The 21,582-nt window shown below is 40.0% G+C and overlaps 1 protein-coding gene across 4 annotated transcripts; it reads left to right on the top strand.

Annotated features, from left to right (window-relative positions):
- The first annotated feature begins 120 nt into the window (after window positions 1-120).
- cyld (cylindromatosis (turban tumor syndrome)) lies at window positions 121-21,121 on the top strand. Of its 4 annotated transcripts, XM_020080170.2 has the most exons (17): window positions 121-475; window positions 2,088-2,630; window positions 4,280-4,588; window positions 6,639-6,744; window positions 7,269-7,370; window positions 8,441-8,557; window positions 11,533-11,921; window positions 13,114-13,279; window positions 13,364-13,505; window positions 14,203-14,325; window positions 14,423-14,514; window positions 14,626-14,692; window positions 15,438-15,570; window positions 16,961-17,069; window positions 17,300-17,418; window positions 17,814-18,030; window positions 18,828-21,121. In XM_020080170.2, exons 2-17 carry the CDS (start codon window positions 2,139-2,141, stop codon window positions 19,010-19,012), a joined length of 2,868 nt encoding a protein of 955 aa, XP_019935729.1. In that variant the 5' UTR covers window positions 121-475; window positions 2,088-2,138; the 3' UTR covers window positions 19,013-21,121. The 4 variants fall into 4 exon arrangements, with proteins under 4 accessions (XP_019935729.1, XP_069369448.1, XP_019935731.1 ...); XM_069513347.1 differs by having other exon boundaries at window positions 13,114-13,505; XM_020080172.2 differs by lacking the exon at window positions 8,441-8,557.
- The last annotated feature ends 461 nt before the right edge of the window (window positions 21,122-21,582 follow it).

Consider the following 21,582-nt stretch of genomic DNA (forward strand, 5'->3'; position numbering starts at 1 on the left):
CTACATCTCCTTCCTTCCATGGGAAAACCCCACAGAGCGGGACCTTCCTACAGACGTATAAAACAGCCAATCAGCGCCCGAGATACGAGCGCACGACCAATGGCTGTGAGCGCGTGCCATGACGTCAGGCAGTCAGGTTAGTGCGGTGGTCTCCTGTAAATAATACATCTGTTAGCTGTAGCGGTGCACTGAGGTATTATTCCACCTATTCCCCGCGGAGAGCAGCTTTATCTCATGCTGTTAGCACCCTGTGGAGGGGGGCAGTCCACTGGCAGCCTGCCCGCTGTCGACCACCTCGCCGGGCACACCTCAGCCTGATAGTTAGCTGGCCAGGGCGCTAGCATTAGCTAGCCATTGAGCTAATCAGAGGTTAACTGGCTTTACGGGAGCTTGTTTCCAGAGGCCTGTATCTGACCGGGGGATATTTGAAATGACACTCGGCTGCAGCCTCTCCCCGCAGTGAGGTGTATCTCAGGTAAGAGGCACGTGAGCATTGGTGTGTATTGCTGTGTGTTAATGTCACGGTGCGGTAGCTACTTCCCTCTCTCAGAGGGCCTCTGACTGACAGCTCCTGCCCGGCGATGACACACCGCTGCTCTGGTTGTCAGGGAAAATGTTCACGAAAACGAGGCATGATGTCGCTGTCAGTGATGCTGACGGAGGAATTCATGAAACTGTAACCACGTTAGCGTGTTCATCACCTCGAACACCGAGCTAAATCATGTTAATGAGGTGAGCGTTAGCCCGGGTCAGGTGGAGATCTCTTTTCAATGCCCTGCTCGTCCTCGTCGTTAGCCACGAGTGATGATCGCGCTGATGATAGCTAGACAGCCAGGTTAACCAGCTTCTGTTGTCATGTTTGAAACAAATGACGGACGGTGTGAGTTCTTGGCTGTCAGGTGGTTGATCATCATATCTGAGGTGTCATCGGGGGAAACCCGTTCGTCTCCCATTTGTCTCTCTCTTTGTGTGTGTGTGTGTCACAGACATTCAGCCATCTGCTCATCCCCAATGTTTAGAATATAAAATAAGACACTGAAAAAACCACAGTACCCGCCACAGGCAAACTGTACTAGAGATTAATAGTAATATCTCCCATGACAGTATGTATAAGGATCTATTCCATTGATTCTGTATTTTACCTGAAGTGCCCCCCTTTTCATTATTCGTTATTCTTCACCGTAATGCAGTTAACACTGTCATGTCATATTGTATCATCGTCGTGCATCTTGTTCAGTCATAGTTAATAGTTCCTCATTTCACCTTGTCTTGTCTTGGCTTGTCAGACATCTGTCTAATGATTGATGAAACTGTTTCCTGTCTGCTTTTAAACAAAAGAAATATTCGTACTTGTTTTCAGTCTGTGCTCATATATGAGATATGCAGTTTTACACATAAATACTACGCGAGAAAAGCATTGCATTTATAGTTACAGTAATACTATATTTCAAATGTGACTTGTGCCTTGTTCTATCTATTGTTGCACTTCTACTTTAGTTAGGTTAACGCTTCACCACAGAATGCTACAGCGGTCTAGACAAAAACACACAGGGATATATATATATTATATATAGTTATATGTTATGTGGGCAGTTGGTTTTGTCTCATAACTGATTGAAGAAACACAGCGGAAAATCAGGGTGGAATGGTTGTTACTTTTGACATTTTCTCCAGGTACTCTGGCTTCCTCCCTCAGTCCAAAGACATATGGGTTAATTGGAGACTAAATTTTCTGTAGGTGTTTACATGTGTGAGTGGTTGTTTGTCTCTGTCTGTATGTTAGCCCTGGGATACACTGGCGACATCTCCTGCCTGTATCATGCCTGTAAAGTCAGCTTGGATTGTCCCCAGCTAACCCTGCGACCCTCAGAGGATGAGCGGTATAGATAATAAATTGATATTGAAGGATTGGATGTGCCTTGACTGATTTATATTCAGATTCAAATATATTTCATATTCCAAAAGATAACCATAAAAAAATGTTCAGCTAGCCAATCTTGCTTTATTATTTTGGTTACATTTCTCTATTGATCTCCTAGCATTAAGCTTTATAGAGATGGTTATGTTTGTTATTTTTTTTACCACAGATCGCAGGTCAAGCTTGCCTTGATGTTGGACCTCTTGCTTAGCATGCAGCCATGAGCTCTGTCCTGTGGAGCCAGGAGAAGCCCAGCGGGGGCTTCAGGGAGGACTGGCGCTTCTACATGGTCGTGAAGGAGTGTACGGTGGAGAAACCTCCCCAGAAGACCCTGCGGATCCCCCGTGGCAGTCTTGGCCAAGCATGCCAGGAGCGCAACAGCCTGGGCCGAACACTGCCCCCATGCAAAGGCAAGAAAAGCCTCCGCATTCTGGACCAGACCAACGTGGTGCTGAGCCTGGACGAGCGGGATGTGCAGGAGCTGGACGAGAAGCTGGCTGAGCTGCTGTTCCCCATTACAAACTGTGAGGAGAGATACGCCCTGCTCTGTAACAACTCTCGACTAGCACGCTGCTGTGATATTGACTGTGGTTCCAAAGTGCGCGTCCAGTTGCGCTCAGGAGATGAACCTCTGCCTGGTGTGGTCCGCTTCAAGGGCTCGCTGCTCCCTGACAGGGCCCTCTCTGGAATCTGGTTTGGAGTCGAGTTGCTGGTGAGAAGTTTTGTTTTAGTCTTTCTCCAAGTAGTAGATGTTTATCTTGTGTTTACGATGTTCATTGTTCATGATGAATTCTCTCCATAATAGAGATATTAACTCCAGTGTAGAGGTTTTTAAGAGCAAAGTTTCAAAAAGACAAATTACTACTGTAAAGAACCAATGTAAAAAAAACATGGCATAGAGAGGTATTTAAAGTATTTAAATGTAAAGGGCCTATTCTAGGGTAAAGAAAGAGTACAATTTAGATGATAACACACTAGTGAATACATCACTTGGATTATTGAGTAATCAGTTTCTTCCAACAGATCCCTTTCAACTAAATCCCACACACTACCTTTAACTTCTATTATAACCACAGATTCAAAACAGCAAGTACAGATGTGAAACCCAAACTAAATGAATGGCATGAGTCAGAGATTGCAAAACTGGACGTCAATAACTAGCCTGTCACACTTTATGTCTTGTCCAAAACAAAACGAACAGCTTGTTTTTTGAGAGCTTTCTGAAAATAGGGGATTTTGCGTGACCCAAGTAACATTTTCGTAATTATGCCCTAATCCGCTTATTGAAGGAAAAAGTATTTCCAAATGTGTTCATCAAGAACCTTTCTGCTGAGGTAGAATGAAAATGTTAATATTCACATTTGTTGGTTTCACAGTGAGAATCCCTTATCTTGACTATGTTTGCATCACATACATTTTGTGGGTTAGGGTTTTGAATTGTGAAGTAAGTAAGTTAAAGCTCCAACAGCACAATGTAAAGTGTAAGACAAGAGGACAGCTTAGCTTGACAATAAGAGTATAAAGTGAGTGAGACTTTTTAAAACTACAATACATTTAAATAAAATGAGCTCAATATAAAACATATACAATACTATATACATAGTGAGGAATCTCTATTATAGTATTGGTTACTTGGCTTCATATTTATTGGGATATTCTACAAATGTATCTTTTAAAGTAAGTTTCTGCACTTTTTCACATTGTAAAGGCGTCAAATATAATGTGAATACGGAAACAAGGCTGCAGTGTTTTACTGACAAAAGTGTAAGCAGATGATGACAATATTTACATTTTTGTGTTTCTTTAACCTCAACATTTGATTATTTAATGTCACGCCATTCATTCTGTGCCATATATACAGCAAGTCACAAAATACAAAGGGTTTCTTATTGCAGCACAATGTTGTTTTTATTCTTCTGAGCCTGGCTGTAGTCGTCTTGAGTGGGCTGATGGAGCTCAGGCATTCAAACTGGAGCTTGCACATAAGCATTAGACCAAATTCTGATTTCATGCCTTCTTTCTAAATAGAGATCACTGTGTTCTTTAGTTATGTTCTAAATGCCAGCACATATAAGGGACTTTTTATTATCTAAATTGCTCAGGAGCACAATATGTAACAGTAAGGGTCATGAGAACATCTTGTAACATGCTAGAGTTTTTAATGTATTTATCATCACAGTAAGTCAAGTTGTATTCCTGCTGCAGCAATCGATCACATGCTCTCACAGCTCCATGATGTCGACATCCATTCACTGTGAAATGCTGAGCAAGCAGCCTTGCTACCTGCTCTCCTTTTTATGACAATAGGTTGAACATCTTTTGCACCTGCTCTGCTTCACTCTCCTCACTTCCCTCTTCCAGGAGGAGGGCAGGGGCCAAGGTTTCACGGAGGGCTCCTACCAGGGCCGTCAACTCTTCCGCTGTGAGGATGAATGCGGTGTTTTTGTGGCCCTGGACAAGCTTGAACTCTGGGAGGATGATGATGATGGCACAGGCGAGCTAGAGGTGGACCATGTCAATCTAGTAGAAGAGGACCAGGACTTCCCTCCACTGGAGATTAACTCCAGGGTCCTGGTGCAGACCAGGGATGGACCCGAGAGAGGCACAATAATTTTTTATGACCTGCTGCCAGGAAATGAGAGCCTGGGCTACTATGTAGGAGTTGACATGGTAAGTGAGGCTCCGTCTACATCCAGTAGGTCATTTTATTGTTCCCACAATTGACAGATGCAATAACAAACTGTAAAATTGTTGGTAAAGTGAATGGATTAATCTATTGACAGACATCATTTAAGATCGAGAATGTTTCCTGCTTTTCGAGTTTGATGTGCTGCTTTTCTGTTTCATAAAATCATCACTTTAAATATGACAGTGATCTTGAACTTCTGCTCAGTCAAAACAATCTGTTTGATCTATGTGGGATCTGGGTTATCCATGATGCTTCTCTTTCATAATTATCTGACATGGTGCAGACTAAACATGTATTTGGTCAAATACAAGATAATAAACAGTTTAGTTGGACTCAGTCATATCTGTGCTGACATCATGACTTGTTCCCTAATAGAAACAGTTTTGCACTTAATGAAAGTTTTAGCAAAGAAGATCAATACCACATTTATATCTCTGAGAAGTATGAAGCTGCTACCAGCAGCTGGCTAACTCAGCAGAGAGCCTGAAAATATGGGGAAACAGCTTGCTTATGGTAACATCTGGAGCTCACTAATGATCATGTTTCATATTGTTTGCTTGGGCTGCACAAAAATCTGGAATGCAAAAACGACAGTTTTAATTTTTATGTCGTGGTTATGTGGTGCACTGATTTTGGTAGGGATTAGTAACTTCTTCGACTGTTTGCCTGGCAACTGATACTGACCAAGAAATAGTTAAGTCAGTGATTTGTTGTATTGATTAAACAAAGTACATACAACTGGTAAGTAATGTTCAAAAGAAGCAAAAAGCAAATATTGATTTTTCCAAATGTTCCTTCTCCAGTTCATTGTTGGTCCCTGGCATTTAACATATGTCCTTTTCCAAAGTATCATTTTGCCCATGAGTCAGAAATGTATGTCATATGCAGGGTCATGATGCATGACAACATTTTTTGTTGTTGTAGTAGTATCTACTCTCTACCATAGAGCATCATTGCTTTAGAAGGCTGACATTGCAAAAAAAGTGTTAAATCCCAAATGTATAAAGGAAATGAAAAAAGAATGGGGAAACTTGCTCCAATATTGTAAAATCTACAGAGCACTTTCCCACCCATCCCTTCTTTAGTGTTTAATTCCATCACCCTCACTATAAAATCCAGCTAAATAGTAATTAACGATGGAGTTAGGGGACATAACAAAGATTCTTTGATGCTCTCCCTTCACTAATTAGTAGTTAAAACATTATTTATCATATCTTTGTGTCAGTGCAGAATACTGAATGTCATCTTTGATGATTCAAATTATTGGAGTTAGCATGTATGCCAGATTTTCTGTGGTTTAGTTTTTCCTTTATTTTGATAATTTTCAGCAAGTTTAGGCAACATGTCTTGTTGCTCTGGATCATAGTAGCTGGTATCTATGACTACTGTTGTCAGGCGGGAGTGGTATTGTAGTCATAGAGAGATTGAAACACATAACTGAGGCATTTGACTGCTGATCGTTAGTAGCAGCACCAACAGCAGCGGCAGCAGCAGCGGCAGCAGCCCACTTAGTGCATCTGAGCCACCCACACAAAGGCTAGGCAGTCACGCGGGGAGTGAGGTAAAGACTTAGTGCTGTATGACCCAACAGCGTGGCAAAGGGCCAGCAGGCAGCTGAGGAGAGCCCACTGCTCTGCCTCACTCTGCGTCCAGCCTCGCCCTGCCTCCTTTAGCAGGTGGCACTGGCCTCACGCTTTTCTTAGACTATCCCGCTGGAGAAGAATCCTGGATTTCAAACTAAAGAGGAATAGTGTGGCTGTGCTCGTGGAGAAAAAACATTGCGTTTTTAGTTGGTAGGACTTGAGGTGGATGATCTGTTGTTTTTGTGGAGACGATGAGATGGGCTGATGGATCATCACAATACAGAGGATCAAGCTTAAGCATTATTTTTAGATGGAGCGATAAGACAACAGACCCGATCAACCACCAGGAAGATACAAGGGGAAGAAGCACGTGCTGCACCAGGTTGTTTTACAGAGATGAAGAGCATCTGAAAGGGTTTTGAGGTTCTCATGTCTCCAACTCTTACAGGACAATCCTATTGGAGACTGGGATGGTGTGATTGACGGGAAGCTGCTGTGTAATTTTGCCAGTTTGGAACACACTCGTCTTGTCCCCATCTGTGACGTAATGCCAGGTGAGTCACTTAGTATTTGTCCCTGCTTTTGTGCCGTGTGTGTGCTATCAATCCCTCAGCGTTTACTGAAAATATTCAGCCGTCCAGCTCTCTGACCAACACTAAGCTCCTTCGGAGCATTCTGAGTTTGTGTTTTGCTCACAGTGGGAACAGAGAGCCTTTTGTGTTGATGGCTCACTTGTTTTTGAAAGTCAAGTGAGATACTCAGGCTCTTTGTTCTCCACATTGACGAATTGATATGTTTATGTGTGCTGGTGCCGCCTCTCTAACTATTGTCAATTTTGAAAATTTGTCATCTCTCTGTGAAACCCTTCCTTTTTCACTTTGTAGATGGGTTGTACATAGTGTCACTAAGTAGAGCTGCTTTAAAATCTACCTCCCAGAGATTATTTGTTTTTCATTGGTTCTTAATGTGTGATTCTTGACAGTTAAAGTTGTTCTTTGTGGTAAGAAAACTTCATTTATAAAGTTGTGTTAAAATTATTGTTGTCTGTCTAATCTGTGTGTATTTCTGGGCCATACAGAATATTCCATGCAGGACCAAAGGCTGCCAAAGCACAGTTTTGCCCCCAGAGGCACCAACAGTGACAAGTCGTCCTCTGGCCAAAGCAAACCAAAGAGCAAAGGTACTGCACTACACAGTTTGGTGTAATAACTCCTAAAGGGGCATTCTAACAAGTTGTCTGGTTGTGATTCTGCATTCTGTATAATATTGCGTCAAACCTTTTTTTTTACCTTTTAAAAGTTTTTTTTAAGAGTTCAAATTATGAATCTGAAGTGTCATATGTATTATCATGAGAATCAGGTCATAATATTACAGGGAAAAAAAGTTGTACATTTTTGAGAGTAAAGTCGTAATTTTAGACTGTGTTTCCTGTTAAAGGGGGAATATTAGAAGATCAGCTTGTTGCCTTAGTTAAAATGTTATACTTTAGTTTAGGTTTTACAAATGACAAAATACTTTATCTTTTGGCGCGTCGTCACATTATCATAAGTATCAGGATTTTGAAAAAGTTGTGCAAGAAACTAAGTCTATTCTGAAGAAAGAATCAAACAGACTTGGAGGAAATTGCCTCTTTTGTGGAGGAGGAAATGTTTGGTAGTGGTCGACTGTGAGCCTTTGTTACATCTGTGTGTTCTTCAAAGAGGTTCTTTGTAGTTTCTCAAGAAACAATGAGATTGGTTCAACATTTTGGATCCAAAAAGGTCAGGCTTATTTCCTAAAACATGATTTTTCTTTATTCTTGTTAAACTTTTTCCTTGTTAAATTACAACTTGATTCTCGTAATATTACGACGCTATTCTCGAAAACTCTTTTATTTCTCTTCAATATGGCCCTAATATTCCATCATATTTTCACAGAGTACTCTTAAAATTATAGAAAATATACAATGTCAGACAAGCAAAATAAAGAACATGTGCTTTTCTACTGTTTGTTACGCAAAACAAATTCATGTTTCAGCCAAAGAGATTTGATTTGAATGTAGAGGTGTGATTGTTTTCTTTTCTCACAGCTCTTTCTCTGGAGCTGGTTTTAAAATGTTTTTCTTTGGGTTTTCTACAATTTTTGAATCTCCACTTGTTCTGCTGTGGAAACTGTCACAATAACATACTCCCACACACGTGCACACACTGGCAGCCGCATACACATTTTCCTTATCTGTATCTTTTGTATTTGTACTTGTGTGATTTACAGGATTAGGTCATCAGTGTGGCAGTAGGAGCAAGTCTGAATTTTACTATACTTTAAATGGCAGCTCTGTTGACCCCCCAGCCCAGTCCAAATCCAAAAGCACATGGTACATTGATGAAGGTAAAAGTTGGGTACTCATGGGTGTCAAAACATCTTACCAGCAAGCTCCTGTTCACAACAAGCTACCTACTGATTTGTTATGCTCAGGCTCACGTTGATTGGTGCTGGATAGTTTTAATAACTTAAAACACATAAACTCCAGCACTGTGGGTTGCTCTGAATAGAAGTGTTCTCCAAAAGAATAGCAAAACAGAGTGTAGATAGTTTTAGTGATTGGTACAGTTGTGTAGGGAACCTGACTCCCACCTTCCAAAATACATCGGCATCTAATATTTTTAAGGTTTCTCATGACTTTGAAATAAAAAATCTCAATAGTGAAGGTCTCTAATAATAACAGAAACTTTAAAGAACAGAAAGTTGATCATTTATCAGAGTTTCTGTCTCTATGTCAAGCTCTAATAAAACTAAAAACAAGACCAACAGGGAGTTTATAGCTGACAGTTTACAAACACTTGGCTGTGGCAAAGACTATGGATATGGAGACCTACTGTCTCTGACTGTAGTTTTTGAGATAATTTGACATTTATTCCTTCATGTATGTCGTACTTGACTCAGGTTTAAACTTAATTCATTATGGTCTTGACAAAGTGTTTAACTTGTTGAAACTTGCAGGAATTTGATATAACTTTAATTAAAACCATTACTTGTTTAGTTTTGGCACAGAGCTGTAGTGCTGAAACAGTGGTAGTCAGATGTCTTTACCACTAGAAGAAATACCACCAACACAACTCATCTGATCCATGAACAAAAATAGTTTTCAGTAGGATACAGAAGAGGTACATCTTAGACGAACAACACCCGGAATATTCCTCTTGTTTATTTTTTGTAAATTTATATTTATCACAACCAGGCTTGTTGAACTTCTATAGTCTCACATCGTGCACCAGGAGATTTGTGTGGTTTGGCTGTTCGCCTCTCAAGGTGTGTAAAACAATACATACAGACAAATAGATAGACTTTGAGCTAAAGAAACCATGAGACATAGCAGCATATTGATCGACATCTCAGAGTCAGTGTGGTATAACACGTCGAACTGTATTTTATCTGTTAGAAAAGTAAAATGCTTCAGAAAACATGTTCAGAGTTTATCATAGAATACTAATCGTACCCTCATAATTATAAAAAAGTCATACAAATTCAGGTGGGAGTATGGGAGTTCCCCTACTAAATATACAATATATGTAGGTTAAACACTGTAATAACTGCACACTGGGACAAAACTCCCATATTTTTCAATCTGCCATTACAAGGTTTTGGTAAAAAAAAGAAGTTTCAATAAGTTTAAGTAAATGTTCGACCCAAACATGGTTTCAGGGGAAAAAAGAGGAAAAAGGAAAAAACAAGAGTCAGTAGTTTGTTGCAGTAGCTTGCTATAAAAACCTCCACTAGTCTTGTCCTTCATCACCTTTTTCGTGTCATATTCACCTGCATGAAGTAATTGGTGTTGCATAAGGCTTTCAATGGTGCTCAGTGCTGCAAGTGACTCCTTAACTGGCTGTTGTCATGTTCTGGCTGCTGATGTAGTTAAACAATATCATTAAAAAAAATAACACTGTTTGCACGCCAAAGCATTAGTAAAAGCCAGAACTGACAGATTCAGTCTGCACATTGAATTTTTCTATTTCCATTGGTGTAGTTTTTTCATTTTCATGTCAACTCCAATATGTGTCATTTGTGAAGACTTTGATAAACTATGTAAAAAAAAAAGAAAAAAAAAGTAAGTATTTTGCATTTAAGAGACAGATTTTGACTGAGTGTGTTTTGCATGTATATAGCACTGGATGTTCAACTCTCTGTTTACATTGGTCACAGTGAGGACAAATGTGATTATGTGAAAACGTCCCAAAAATATAAAAAGAAAGAAGTATTAGAAAGCACAGTTTTGATTGTGGTTATATTGTTGTGTGACCTTATGCCAAAGCAAAACACAATACTTCAGTACCTGCAATAGTATATAAGCACTAATGCATGTAATTTCACATACTGTTTAATCTACAGAAATAAGCAGTGATACATGCCTGACTGCTCACTCATCCTGTGAATGTGTCATCACTTTCATGTTCCTTAAGGTTATTGTCATTATTTTGAATTATTCGTCTTTATGGTTATTATGATGTTGTGGTGTCCAGTCTTTAACTTGTATGTATTAATCCAACTGAAACATGAATCGTTAAATGGTGATGCTCGTCTTCTACAAACATGTGGTTATGGTTTGAAATGTGGTAATCTGTGGTTTAAAAAAATCGTGTTCCACAAAGTACTGTACATAAATTGAAAAAACTTCTCTTCGCTCTCTCGGAGTGTCAGCTGAAATGATAGTGAAGCATATTTCAGGAATGCATACGATGGAAACATGAGTATGCACAGCAGATCACATGTCCACTAAGGGTATTTTAACACTTGCAGGTGAAAACTTGCTCCTTCACAAATAATCAGTACTTTCTATTCATCATTCCAAGCTATGGATCAGCTGTAGTGGACCAGTATAGTATAGTACTCTTCAGTTATACGGCACGATTCACTCTACAGTATACCAGTGCACCCTATCACAGGTACCCTGATTCATTTTAAAGTTAACATTTTGCCTCTACAGCAGACCAGTCTGTACAACAATGACTATTTGTATGCATCTGAATAATGTCTGGACTTCTTTTTGTATGAATCCAGACATTGCTGTAATAAGTTTCTTGTCAGTTTTAGTGAATGTGCTCTTATGTAAAATAGTAGGCACAAGGTGTCAATTGAGCAATACACCTGGAAAAATGTTATTCTGGACCAACCACAGATGTTAATGCTGGAAAATAGAAATTTGAAAGTGATCTTTTGTCAGAACATGTTGCAACAAACTGAACCAGAAGAGGTCAATAAAACAGGAAACTCTTGAAAGACTGACATCTCTAAACAGGCTACATAACATGGTGTGTTCTGTACTGTAATATAGACATTAAGTTTGGTTTGTGGTTTCTCTTCTGCAGTTGGGGAGGACCCTGCCAAATCACTTACTGACACACCCCCCGACTTCAACCAATCCCCCCCGCCCTCCAGAGCCCCGCCCTCTGCCTCGTTGTCCAGTGACAACAAGTTCCACTCTCTGCCATTTAGCCTGAACCGGAAGACCGGGCCCATCGACAGCATGAGCCATGGGCCTCTCTCCCTCTCTGTCCAGTCGGTGATGGGAGAGCAGCCTGAGCCGACGTCGCCCGCTGCTCCTCCCTCACCACAACCACCGACGCCCCCCCGAGGTCAGCCAGGCCTGGAGGTGGGCTCTCTGGTAGAGGTGAAGGAGAACCCCCCTCTGTGTGGTGTCATTCGCTGGGTGGGTCTGCCTCCTGGCCTGCCGGAACCTCTCGCCGGGCTGGAGCTGGTGAGACAACTCAGCAATGTAAAGTTAGGTGTTAGATTTAGATTTCAGTATCACTGCTTGGGGAAAATATTCATAGATAGTCTGTAACACTGGTAAAACAAAAGATATAGACATACTTCAGGAGATAGTATGTTACAAAACATTATTTGCACACACAATATAATACATCTGGTTGTGTTACTGAGACTCTGGTGTACTTTTGAGTCTTCACGTTAACTGTTCTGCTTTGTCGTACTTCAGTCAGTGTTTCTGCATTTTAAAGAGTCACACAACACACATATCCCAGCTGTCATTCAGTAATTCATATTAATTTATTAATGTTTCTTTTGCTAAATGTTAACTTGACGCACCAGATGGTTTGTTACACAAAACCCAATCGAGGAAGCTGTGTTGAAAAATGTTTGGAACAGGGAAGGCCCTTGTTGGCATTTGATTGGTTAAACCATCGTGTCAATCAACATCTAACCTGTTTGTCAAAGCCAGTCGCGAAAAGTGCTGTACTTTGCTCGTTTCAATAAAGAAAAACTGAAGCTATAGCAGCACCTACGCTAACCTCTTTAGGAGCCGCCATTGTTGTGGCAATACCGAGGACCTGTGTGTAGATGTCAGTAGTTACTCTCTTATAAGATTGGAATAGCTTGGAGCCTGGTGAGCTGGATTCTCCCTAGTTATAAATCCACCTGCCTAGCAAGGTTAGCAAAATACTTACAGCTACTTACTGCTGTGTTGGTTAAAAAGCTGGAAAAGAAAGAAATAAGTGGATAACTGTTCCACTACCTATGTTATAATCACTTTATGGGAATTTGGTTTATTTGCTGTCTTATGAGTTGATAAAAAAGGTCTACCTCTCATATCTGACTGTCAATATGAAGCTAAAGCCAGCAGCTAATTAGTTAAGCTTAGCATCAAGACTGGACACAAGGGAAACGCATCCCTGTCTTAAATTTCCCCCCCAAAAACTCATTGTCACTTGGTTTTTGTACAGATTAAATCGGGGAAGGTCAGTGTAAAGTGCAATATCTAAAATATTTCTCACTAAAAGCCAATTATTGTTGACAACATTTGTAAACAAAGTCAGTTCCAAAATACCTGAAACCTGATCAGTGCAGCCTCAGCCAGAATAAATGTAGGCTTAAGCTCTAATATTGTAAACACAGGCAGCAGCTGACCTGAACTCGACCTTCACTTTCAGGAAGAAGAGTGTCCTGGTTGCACTGACGGCACCTTCAAAGGCACGCGATACTTCACCTGCCCACCCAAAAAAGCCCTGTTTGTGAAGCTCAAGTGCTGCCGGCCCGACTCCCGCTTCCCCTCCCTGCACCACTCCTCCAATCCCATAGAGAGGTGCAACTCCATCGGTGAGTCAGGACCAGGAACACAGTTTATTAAAGACACAATCTTAATGCTTTATTTTTTCACTTGTACCATGTTTGTGTACGCAGCATTTGGGGGTTACCTCAGTGAGGTTGTACATGAGAACACGCCCCCCCGCACAGAGCACGACGGTCTGGATGTCATGGTGGGAAAAAAGAAAGGCATCCAGGGCCACTACAACTCTTGCTACCTGGATTCAACTCTCTTCTGGTCAGTGCTCTTTAAGTCTAACAGTAAATACTGTATCAGCTACAGTGTTTGCCATTTTATATTATCGTCTTCAGTGATATTGATTGACTCTGCGCTTCCTCTGCCCGCAGTTGCTGTGTTTGCCCGGAGGCAGAAGCTTATTAGTAAACGTTTTAACTCTGAGCGGAGCTATGAGCTGGCTCCATCATAGTGATGATTTGATTACTCAAATGACAGGAGACCCCTTTGAATATGATTTGACTGATTTGTTTTAAATGTTTCAGTTCCATTAAAAAGAGAATTCAGTTTAAGTGTTTCCCATAGAAAGACTTGGTAGGGTTTGTAGGATGTTTCGTCAACACACTAAAACGACCATTCATTTCATTCGGACCAAATTACATAATTGTCTGGCGTAGCTGTAGCAGCTCTATCAGTCATTGGGCAGTAAACGTTCATGTGCGTTTGTGATGTGCAAATTGCAGTTTTACCCACAGACTCGCGGTTGATCTGCAGGTCGGGTGGGTAGGGTCATAATTTCTGATTAATAGCGGAAGGGTTTTGGTGAACCTTTGACTACACAGTTTAAAATTCAAATCTTTTGACAATATCTGTTTTTAATTTCTGATGATCTGCCAAGTTATACTGTTTAACCCTGAATTATTTTGAGCAAATTATATATATTCATTTTAATGCCTCTGTTGTATGTTCTGTTCTGCAGCCTTTTTTCATTCAGTTCTGTACTGGACACGGTTCTGCTGAGGCCACGATCAAAGACTGATGTAGAATATTACAGAGAGACTCAGGAGCTGTTACGCACAGAGATAGTCAACCCCCTGCGCATGTAAGTCACAGTGGTGTATTGTACATGGAGGTGTCACAGGTTTTTGAACAAACTTTAGTAGTACTAGCTCGTAACTTGCCCGGTCTTTGTCCTCCAGACATGGGTATGTTTGTGCTACGAAAGTGATGAAGCTACGGAGGATACTGGAGAAAGTAGAAGCTGCCTCTGGGTTTACCTCTGAAGAAAAAGGTAGAGGAATGGCAAAAATTGTCTTTCATTAATGTGTCATTGATGTTGATGATTATTCTAAAGTTACTTCCAAGTGATTAAATTCTCATTCAAGCACATTTTGTGCTGCAGATCCTGAAGAATTCCTCAATATTCTTTTCCATCACATACTGAGGGTGGATCCGTTGCTCAAGCTAAGGTAAGGTCCTCTTTGGCACAATGTAAGTGTAATCTTGAATTCTATTATTGCAACAGTTTGTTAAATTCTCTCGGTATGTTTTAGTTGCTGAACAAAAGAACTTCCTGAAATAGTTGATGATACAGTTATTTATTTTAACACAAACCACACAGTATGTTTGACATGGTGTGATGAAGCTGTCAGTATTTATCAGACTCTGCACATATGCTGTAGTTACCAAACACATCCCTGCTTAATCACAGAAATATAACAGGTTGCATCTTAACCTGAAATATCTATATGCACACAGTTGCGCCCTGTTTCACTTCTGCTGCAGTACTGACACTAGAGATGAAATTAAAGTGTAAGGAGAAGTGGTGTACTACTTCTTTACGTCATGTCTTGTTTGAGGCTCTGTTGGCCAAAATGATTAGAATTTATGTCTCAGAGAGTCTCATTCCCGTCTACTGAATTATTGGATTAATCAGCAGTAATACACAGTAATACTACAGTAACCCAAGCAGTGACAGACTGACAAAGATGGATGGACGTGGCATGTACTGTAACATACTGTATGTAACAACACAAGTTTACTCATTCACACTTACAGAAACCAAAAGGTTTATTCAGGGTCTGTGTTTCATAAAGCAGAAAAAGTGAATAATAATAATAATAATTATAATGATATAATAACTAATAATAAAGTCCATTGATAGTGTGTTATTTTTGACCTGTGAGAACTGAAGCTGTGAATCAAACTCTCCAGGTCGGCGGGACAGAAGGTCCAGGACTGTTACTTTTACCAGATCTTCATGGATAAGAAGGACAAAGTGGGAGTTCCCACCATCCAGCAGCTCCTTGAGTGGTCCTTCATCAACAGTGACCTGAAGTTTGCAGAGGTGAATTTAATTTTGGTTTCATATGCAAGTGTCAGTATGAATAAAGTACAACATTTGGTATAATATGGTGCTGTGGTTTAATTTGTCGGACTAAGGTAATAGATGGTGTCCTCATATCCAGCTCATAGGTTCCCACAGCGCCTCGTTTCTTACTCTGCTGTGATTTCCTATGAAGGCTGTAGGTACAGGTTGCTTTGAAATCTGTGATAATTATTACCATTCAAAATGGTGTGAGGATTCAAATTTGAAGTACTCTGAAACTTAATGTGTAATTTATGGTTCATGTATGAATGGCTGTGGTTAGAAAAGAATAAATGAATTACACACCTTTTAATTAATTTGAAGATACAAATTTACCTGTACAAAATAATATTATGTACTTTTAGCATCTCCAGAATGTGGTATTGTGGGGATTGGCTCCACCTTGTGTTAATTATTTGTTATTGAAAGACGAGTAGTTTGCCTCAAACTAAATTTGTAGTTTTCTAAGGGCTTTTTTAAGTTAATCAAAAAATTTGGGAATTTTGTTTAAATGCTGATTATCAGAACAAAATTCTGTGAGCTGTGATCATTGTACATCCTCATTCACCTAAATGTCATGAATTATAATAAACTTCAATATGTATAGCATTTGTCATTATATAAAATGCAGCTCTATATGCCTTACATAAAAAGAAAATTATAAAAAGAAAAAACAATAAAGGATGTTTAAAACAATAAAATAACTTAACAAAAAAGGGTTAAACCAAGATTATAATACATTTCAAAGAATCAGGGTTGGATTTTATTTATGAGTGTGGGCCATTTAAAGGAAAGTAAAATTTGAGTTTTTGAGAATAAAGTCATAATTTTTGTTACGTGTGTAATTTTAGAGGGGTGGCGGAAATGTTTGGTAGTGGTCGACTGAGGTTATTGTTGTTTATATCTGTGTGATATTCAAAGGCGGTTTGTAGTTTCTCAAGAAACAATTTTATTATCAAGATTTTGTATCCAGACGAAGTAAAACAGTACAGGTTCTCCTTGCTGCTTATTTCCTCAAACTTGTTTTATTCAATATTCATGAAATATTATGACTTTTCTTTAAACTCATTAAACTATGACTTTAGTCTCATAACATACTTTGTTCTCATTATATTACGACTCTCTTCTTAAGTATGACTTTATTCTCATTATATTACAATGTTATTATGACATTAAGTATCAAAATATCAAGAATGCCTGTCGTTATACTTATCAAGACATGATTTTTTTGATGTGGTGGATATCAAGTACTCAGCCGCTTGTCTTCAAGTTTCAGTTTCTGTGTGACTGATCTTTGCTGACATGTTCTCTGCTGCTTTGTTGATGACTTATTATGTTTTCTCTTTCTCTGTCCCTCACACCCTCACAGGCTCCCTCCTGCCTTATCATCCAGATGCCCCGGTTTGGCAAGGACTTCAAAATGTTCAACAAGATTTTCCCCTCACTAGAGTTAGACATCACAGACCTCCTTGAAGACAGTGAGTTGTGGCCAATATATTTTTTGTGTGTGCGAGCGTGGTGTGTACTTTGGCGATCAATGGTGATTCAGAGCTGTGTGGCGTTCGGTAATGAAATCTCACTGAGTTGTCACTGCAACTCAGTGAGATGAAGGAACCTTTTAAAAAAAAAAATCTTGCTTACAAACCTGCTTTTAACTGAAGAACTACACTTGTCAGCAATGATAAAGCTACGTGTCTTTATTATCCAGCTCCGAGGGAATGTCGAATCTGCGGAGGACTGGCTTTGTACGAGTGTCGAGACTGTTATGAGGACGGGGATATCACGGCTGGCAAGATCAAACAGTTCTGTGAAAAGTGCAATACACAGGTAAACAACAGAGGGCATTGTGGCAACACCAGTTCAACAAAAATAAGTTGGAAAGTGTGCAAGGAGGATCCACTTGGGGGCGCCAAATCCACAGGAATGGCACTGTTTCAATGCAGAAGTTATGTAGCAGATCAGTGGCTTCAGCAGTAGATTGTAACACATGGTCTATTAATTTCTTTACTAGCAAATAGTCACATTTACAGAAATTATATTTCATTAAAAGTGACATTACTTATCTGGTAGTATGAATCCTCAAATGTACTTTCAAGCTGTAGTTTGCTGTCATTCTCTCTTGTATTAAATATGTATATATAACACATATTGAACCCATTAATAGGCCACGGTAGTGAATGTGTAAGAGTGTTTGTGAAGGTCTGTCTCTCTCACTGATTTAGGTTCACCTCCACCCGAGGAGAAAAACCCATCGGCACGGCAAACTGTCCGTCCCCAAGGAGCTGCAAGACGGTACGGGGCGGCAGGGCAGTTTCCCCCGTCAGAGGATGGAGCTGTTCGCCGTGCTGTGCATCGAAACCAGTCACTACGTGGCCTTCGTCAAGTACGGCAGCGCAGATTCAGCCTGGCTCTTCTTTGACAGCATGGCGGACCGTGATGGTGGGTGTCGCTGCCTCTTGATGCTAAGTTTGCTATGACATCAAAGTGATCCTTGCAATGAAGTTGTTATCCAGGGTCTGTCAAGGGGAACTTGCGAGTGCAACACAAGTCAAATAATTTACACTGAGTGATGCAGTGGTTGCTTCAGAAATCCTTTAGTTATAATCATTACACAGATCATTCATTCGGTTTAAATTAGTGTTAGTTTGAATTTTGAATCAAACTTCGGACAGTTAGTTGTTCCACTGTGTCTCAGGCTTTATAATTTCACAAAACAGCATCTCTAACACACACTGCTCTACTGCAATTAGCTCCAATCTAAATTGATTACAAATTAATTTTAAAAAAAAACTGTATAATACTGTAAATTAAAAAAAGAATATCTCACCCGTACAGGATGATAGTAGTTGGAAAAATGAAGCAAGCTGTGTTTGGCATTTTTGCTTAATATGACTTTCTTAAAATTATAAGAAATATATGTAAATATGTTATTTTTATTTTTTGTCACTAATTGATCAGTCCAGTAATGGTTTCAGCTTCAGTTGCTAGTTTATTTATATTTATTTTTATTTATTGCAAAAAGGTTTTATCTTTAACTGGTAGGAAAAAAAATCCTTGAAATCATTTGAAAATCAATTTGTTTGCACCACTGATATCTTCGAGCACACTGTGATTAGACTTGATCCATGAAGTTTTCTAAACAACAAGAATTAGTTGTGACTATAATATCCTCCAGACTTTTCTGCTACAAATGAATGATTATTGTTTCTAACACGTATATACACGTGTCTCTGCAGGAGGGCAGAACGGCTTCAACATCCCCCAGGTGTCTCCCTGTCCAGAGGTGGAGGCCTACCTGAAGATGACCCCAGAGGAGCTGCATGCGCTGGACCCCAAGAGCATCCAGGGCCAGGCCCGACGCCTGCTGTGTGACGCCTACATGTGCATGTACCAGAGCCCGACCATGAGCCTGTACAAGTAGAAACCTCTTCCCCAAAAAACCCAAATCCTCCATTCCTGGCCCTCAGCCACACCAACTCCCCTTCCCCCCAGGGCAGGAGATTCCCAGAAAGACCAAAAAATACAAAAATAAACTGAAAGAAGAAAGGCTGCCTGCCAGCAGGGGTGCTGTCTGGAGTTAACCCTCTCCACCCCACCTTTCCTCAATGCCTGCCAATCTCCGGAAGTTGTGGAGATGCAAGAAAGGGGGGAGAAGCCTATTTGCACTGTGCATTAGTTCAAATGTCGTGTTCTTCATGTAGTCCTATGTAGCTTCCCTGTGTCTCACAGCTGAGCGTTGGTGGCGGATGATGAAGCAGGCTTTATGAAGATTCCCTCCCTTTTCTGGGAGGAATGAGGAGAGGGGGGGGCATGTTTGCGACGTCGTGGCCGACAAAACATGCAACAAAAACAAGACAAGAGACCTCGTTTACCTTAAGAAAATAGGAGTCCTGCTTTTCTTAATCACTGTAAGAGACGGGAGACGCCACGTTCAGGAAGCAGATCAGCGCACAAACCCTCGTCCAGCTTGTGTGTACTGTCAGAAACACTTGTGTAAACTCTCTCAGTAGCATATATTTCTCCAGGTAGTAAAATCATCAGTGTAGAATCTACTGTGCAGTTGCATTAAGACCATTATGCTCTTCGTAAAACAGTTTACATATTTCTCCATCACACTGTGTACCTGTTTTGCAAAAACAGATGTAGCCATTGTAAAAGTCTCATGTCATTACTGCATATATATTATATTATATTATATTCGTACTCAACCAATGCTGCACTTTTGTTCTATCCCCAAGTGGACTTATAGGAAACATTTAGGTTTTTGCTCTTTATTTTTTGCTCTCCCACTGGAAGTGGCAGCGAGTGCAAATTTGTTGTTGGGGAGACATCAGAGATTTGTGTTACAGAATACAAATGCGCTTCTCCTCTGTAGCTGTAAAGAATGGGCTGCATTGCTAATGCAGAGTAGATGCCAGATAAATGCATGAAGGGAGACTTGTACAATGGCTCCTGTTGTAAAGCTCAGCCGGTGGAGCACTCCATGCGTTCGTAGGGTCAATGAGGTGAAATACTGGAAGTAAGAGTGTATGTGTGTGTGTGTGTGTGTGTGTGTATGTCGTGAAGAATTTCACATGCAGTGTTTTTAGTCTCGTTGAGTTGACGACTAAATCTAAATTATATTTTATGTTCGTGAAGCCTTTTCTCTGCCTGTCATGGTGGCTCTGACTTCCTGCGGGTGAAATGTCGACTCGCTGCCTTTTCATGAAGATGCGACATGTTTCCAGCCATGCGCCACATAACTAAAGAACTCTGTTCAGATATTATTATTTATTATATTCTAATCATATTACAGAACTCATGTTGTCCCTTTTTAAAAAAAACAACACAGGGGTTATAGACACTGTAAGGTTCAGGTACTCCTTGTCCTCTTTCACTGTATATTGAAGTGAGTTTTTGTAGTTTACGCTGTCTCATAGCAACTACTGAATGTTAATAGTGAAACGTTGAACAGTGTAGCGTTGACAGAGGATGGCAAATGAAGTGGCACGAGGCTGGTAACCTTGGGTCTCCATGTGTATGTATTTAAAGAATTAAAAATGAAAAGCTTGATCCATTGTATCCCAGTTTTACAGAATATATACGTAAATTAACTATACCATGAGATATGAAGTAGTTGTTTTTTTTTTCAAAAATCCCACAAAATTGGATCAAACCGATTAATCCGCCACAGGTGTTGGCATCAGCATTACTTGCATTTGCTCAAAGTCACAACTTAATCATGGACTCAGTTGTGAGCGTAAGAAAATTAAATAAAGGGTTTTTATAAATTGTGTTCCAGCTGACAACTTCCATGTAGTTGTTAGTTTCCACTGTCCCAGGGATTCAGACAGAGGACCTTGTTTTGTGCACTGCTGAAGCTCGTCGCTGACTGGAGCCTTGTTTTCTGTGAGAGACGTCTCGGAGCAGAGGATTTAGATTTTTCTGTTGCATCTGTACAGTATAGGCATACAGTATGTAACGGGTGGGAAATTAATGTCAGTGATGTTCCTGTAAATGTTAACAAAATAAAGCCCATTTTGAAGGGTAAGCAGCATGTTTTGTGTATTTCTCCCAGCAAAATACTGTCAACAGTTTCCCTTACACAATACATGGCACCAGAGAGGCCACCATGCAGAGAGGGTAGTAAATCTTATGATCCTAATGATCTGTGAGTGGTGGTTTGAACTGTTGTACACAATCGATAATTAGTATTGCTATCAAAACAAACATTGACATGTTGGAGTCATTGCAAAATAGAAACGGCCCATTTTCTATAATTTATCTCTTTAACATGAACTCACTGTTCAACTAGTAACTTTGAGATATTGAAGTTTGTCTCTACCAGTATATATAATATATATATTAATTTGAAATATATGTGTATATAAGCCTCCTTAGGCTTAAAAAGAAAGATTTGAGTGTTTCCTTGTAAGGTCAGTAGCGAGAGGTATTCATTTATTACCTCCACTGAGGAGGTTATGTATCAGTCAGCGTTTGTTTGTTTGTTTG

Source organism: Paralichthys olivaceus, chromosome 1, assembly GCF_024713975.1.
Source record: "Paralichthys olivaceus isolate ysfri-2021 chromosome 1, ASM2471397v2, whole genome shotgun sequence".
NCBI lineage: Eukaryota > Metazoa > Chordata > Actinopteri > Pleuronectiformes > Paralichthyidae > Paralichthys > Paralichthys olivaceus.

Coding starts and splice junctions, on each gene's coding strand:
- cyld (XM_069513347.1), top strand. CDS start 2,139: ATGAGCTCTGTCCTGTGGAGCCAGGAGAAGCCCAGCGGGGGCTTCAGG. Junction 8,558..11,532: donor CACATGGTACATTGATGAAG/GTAAAAGTTGGG, acceptor TCTCTTCTGCAG/TTGGGGAGGACCCTGCCAAA. Junction 14,515..14,625: donor GTTTACCTCTGAAGAAAAAG/GTAGAGGAATGG, acceptor TTTGTGCTGCAG/ATCCTGAAGAATTCCTCAAT.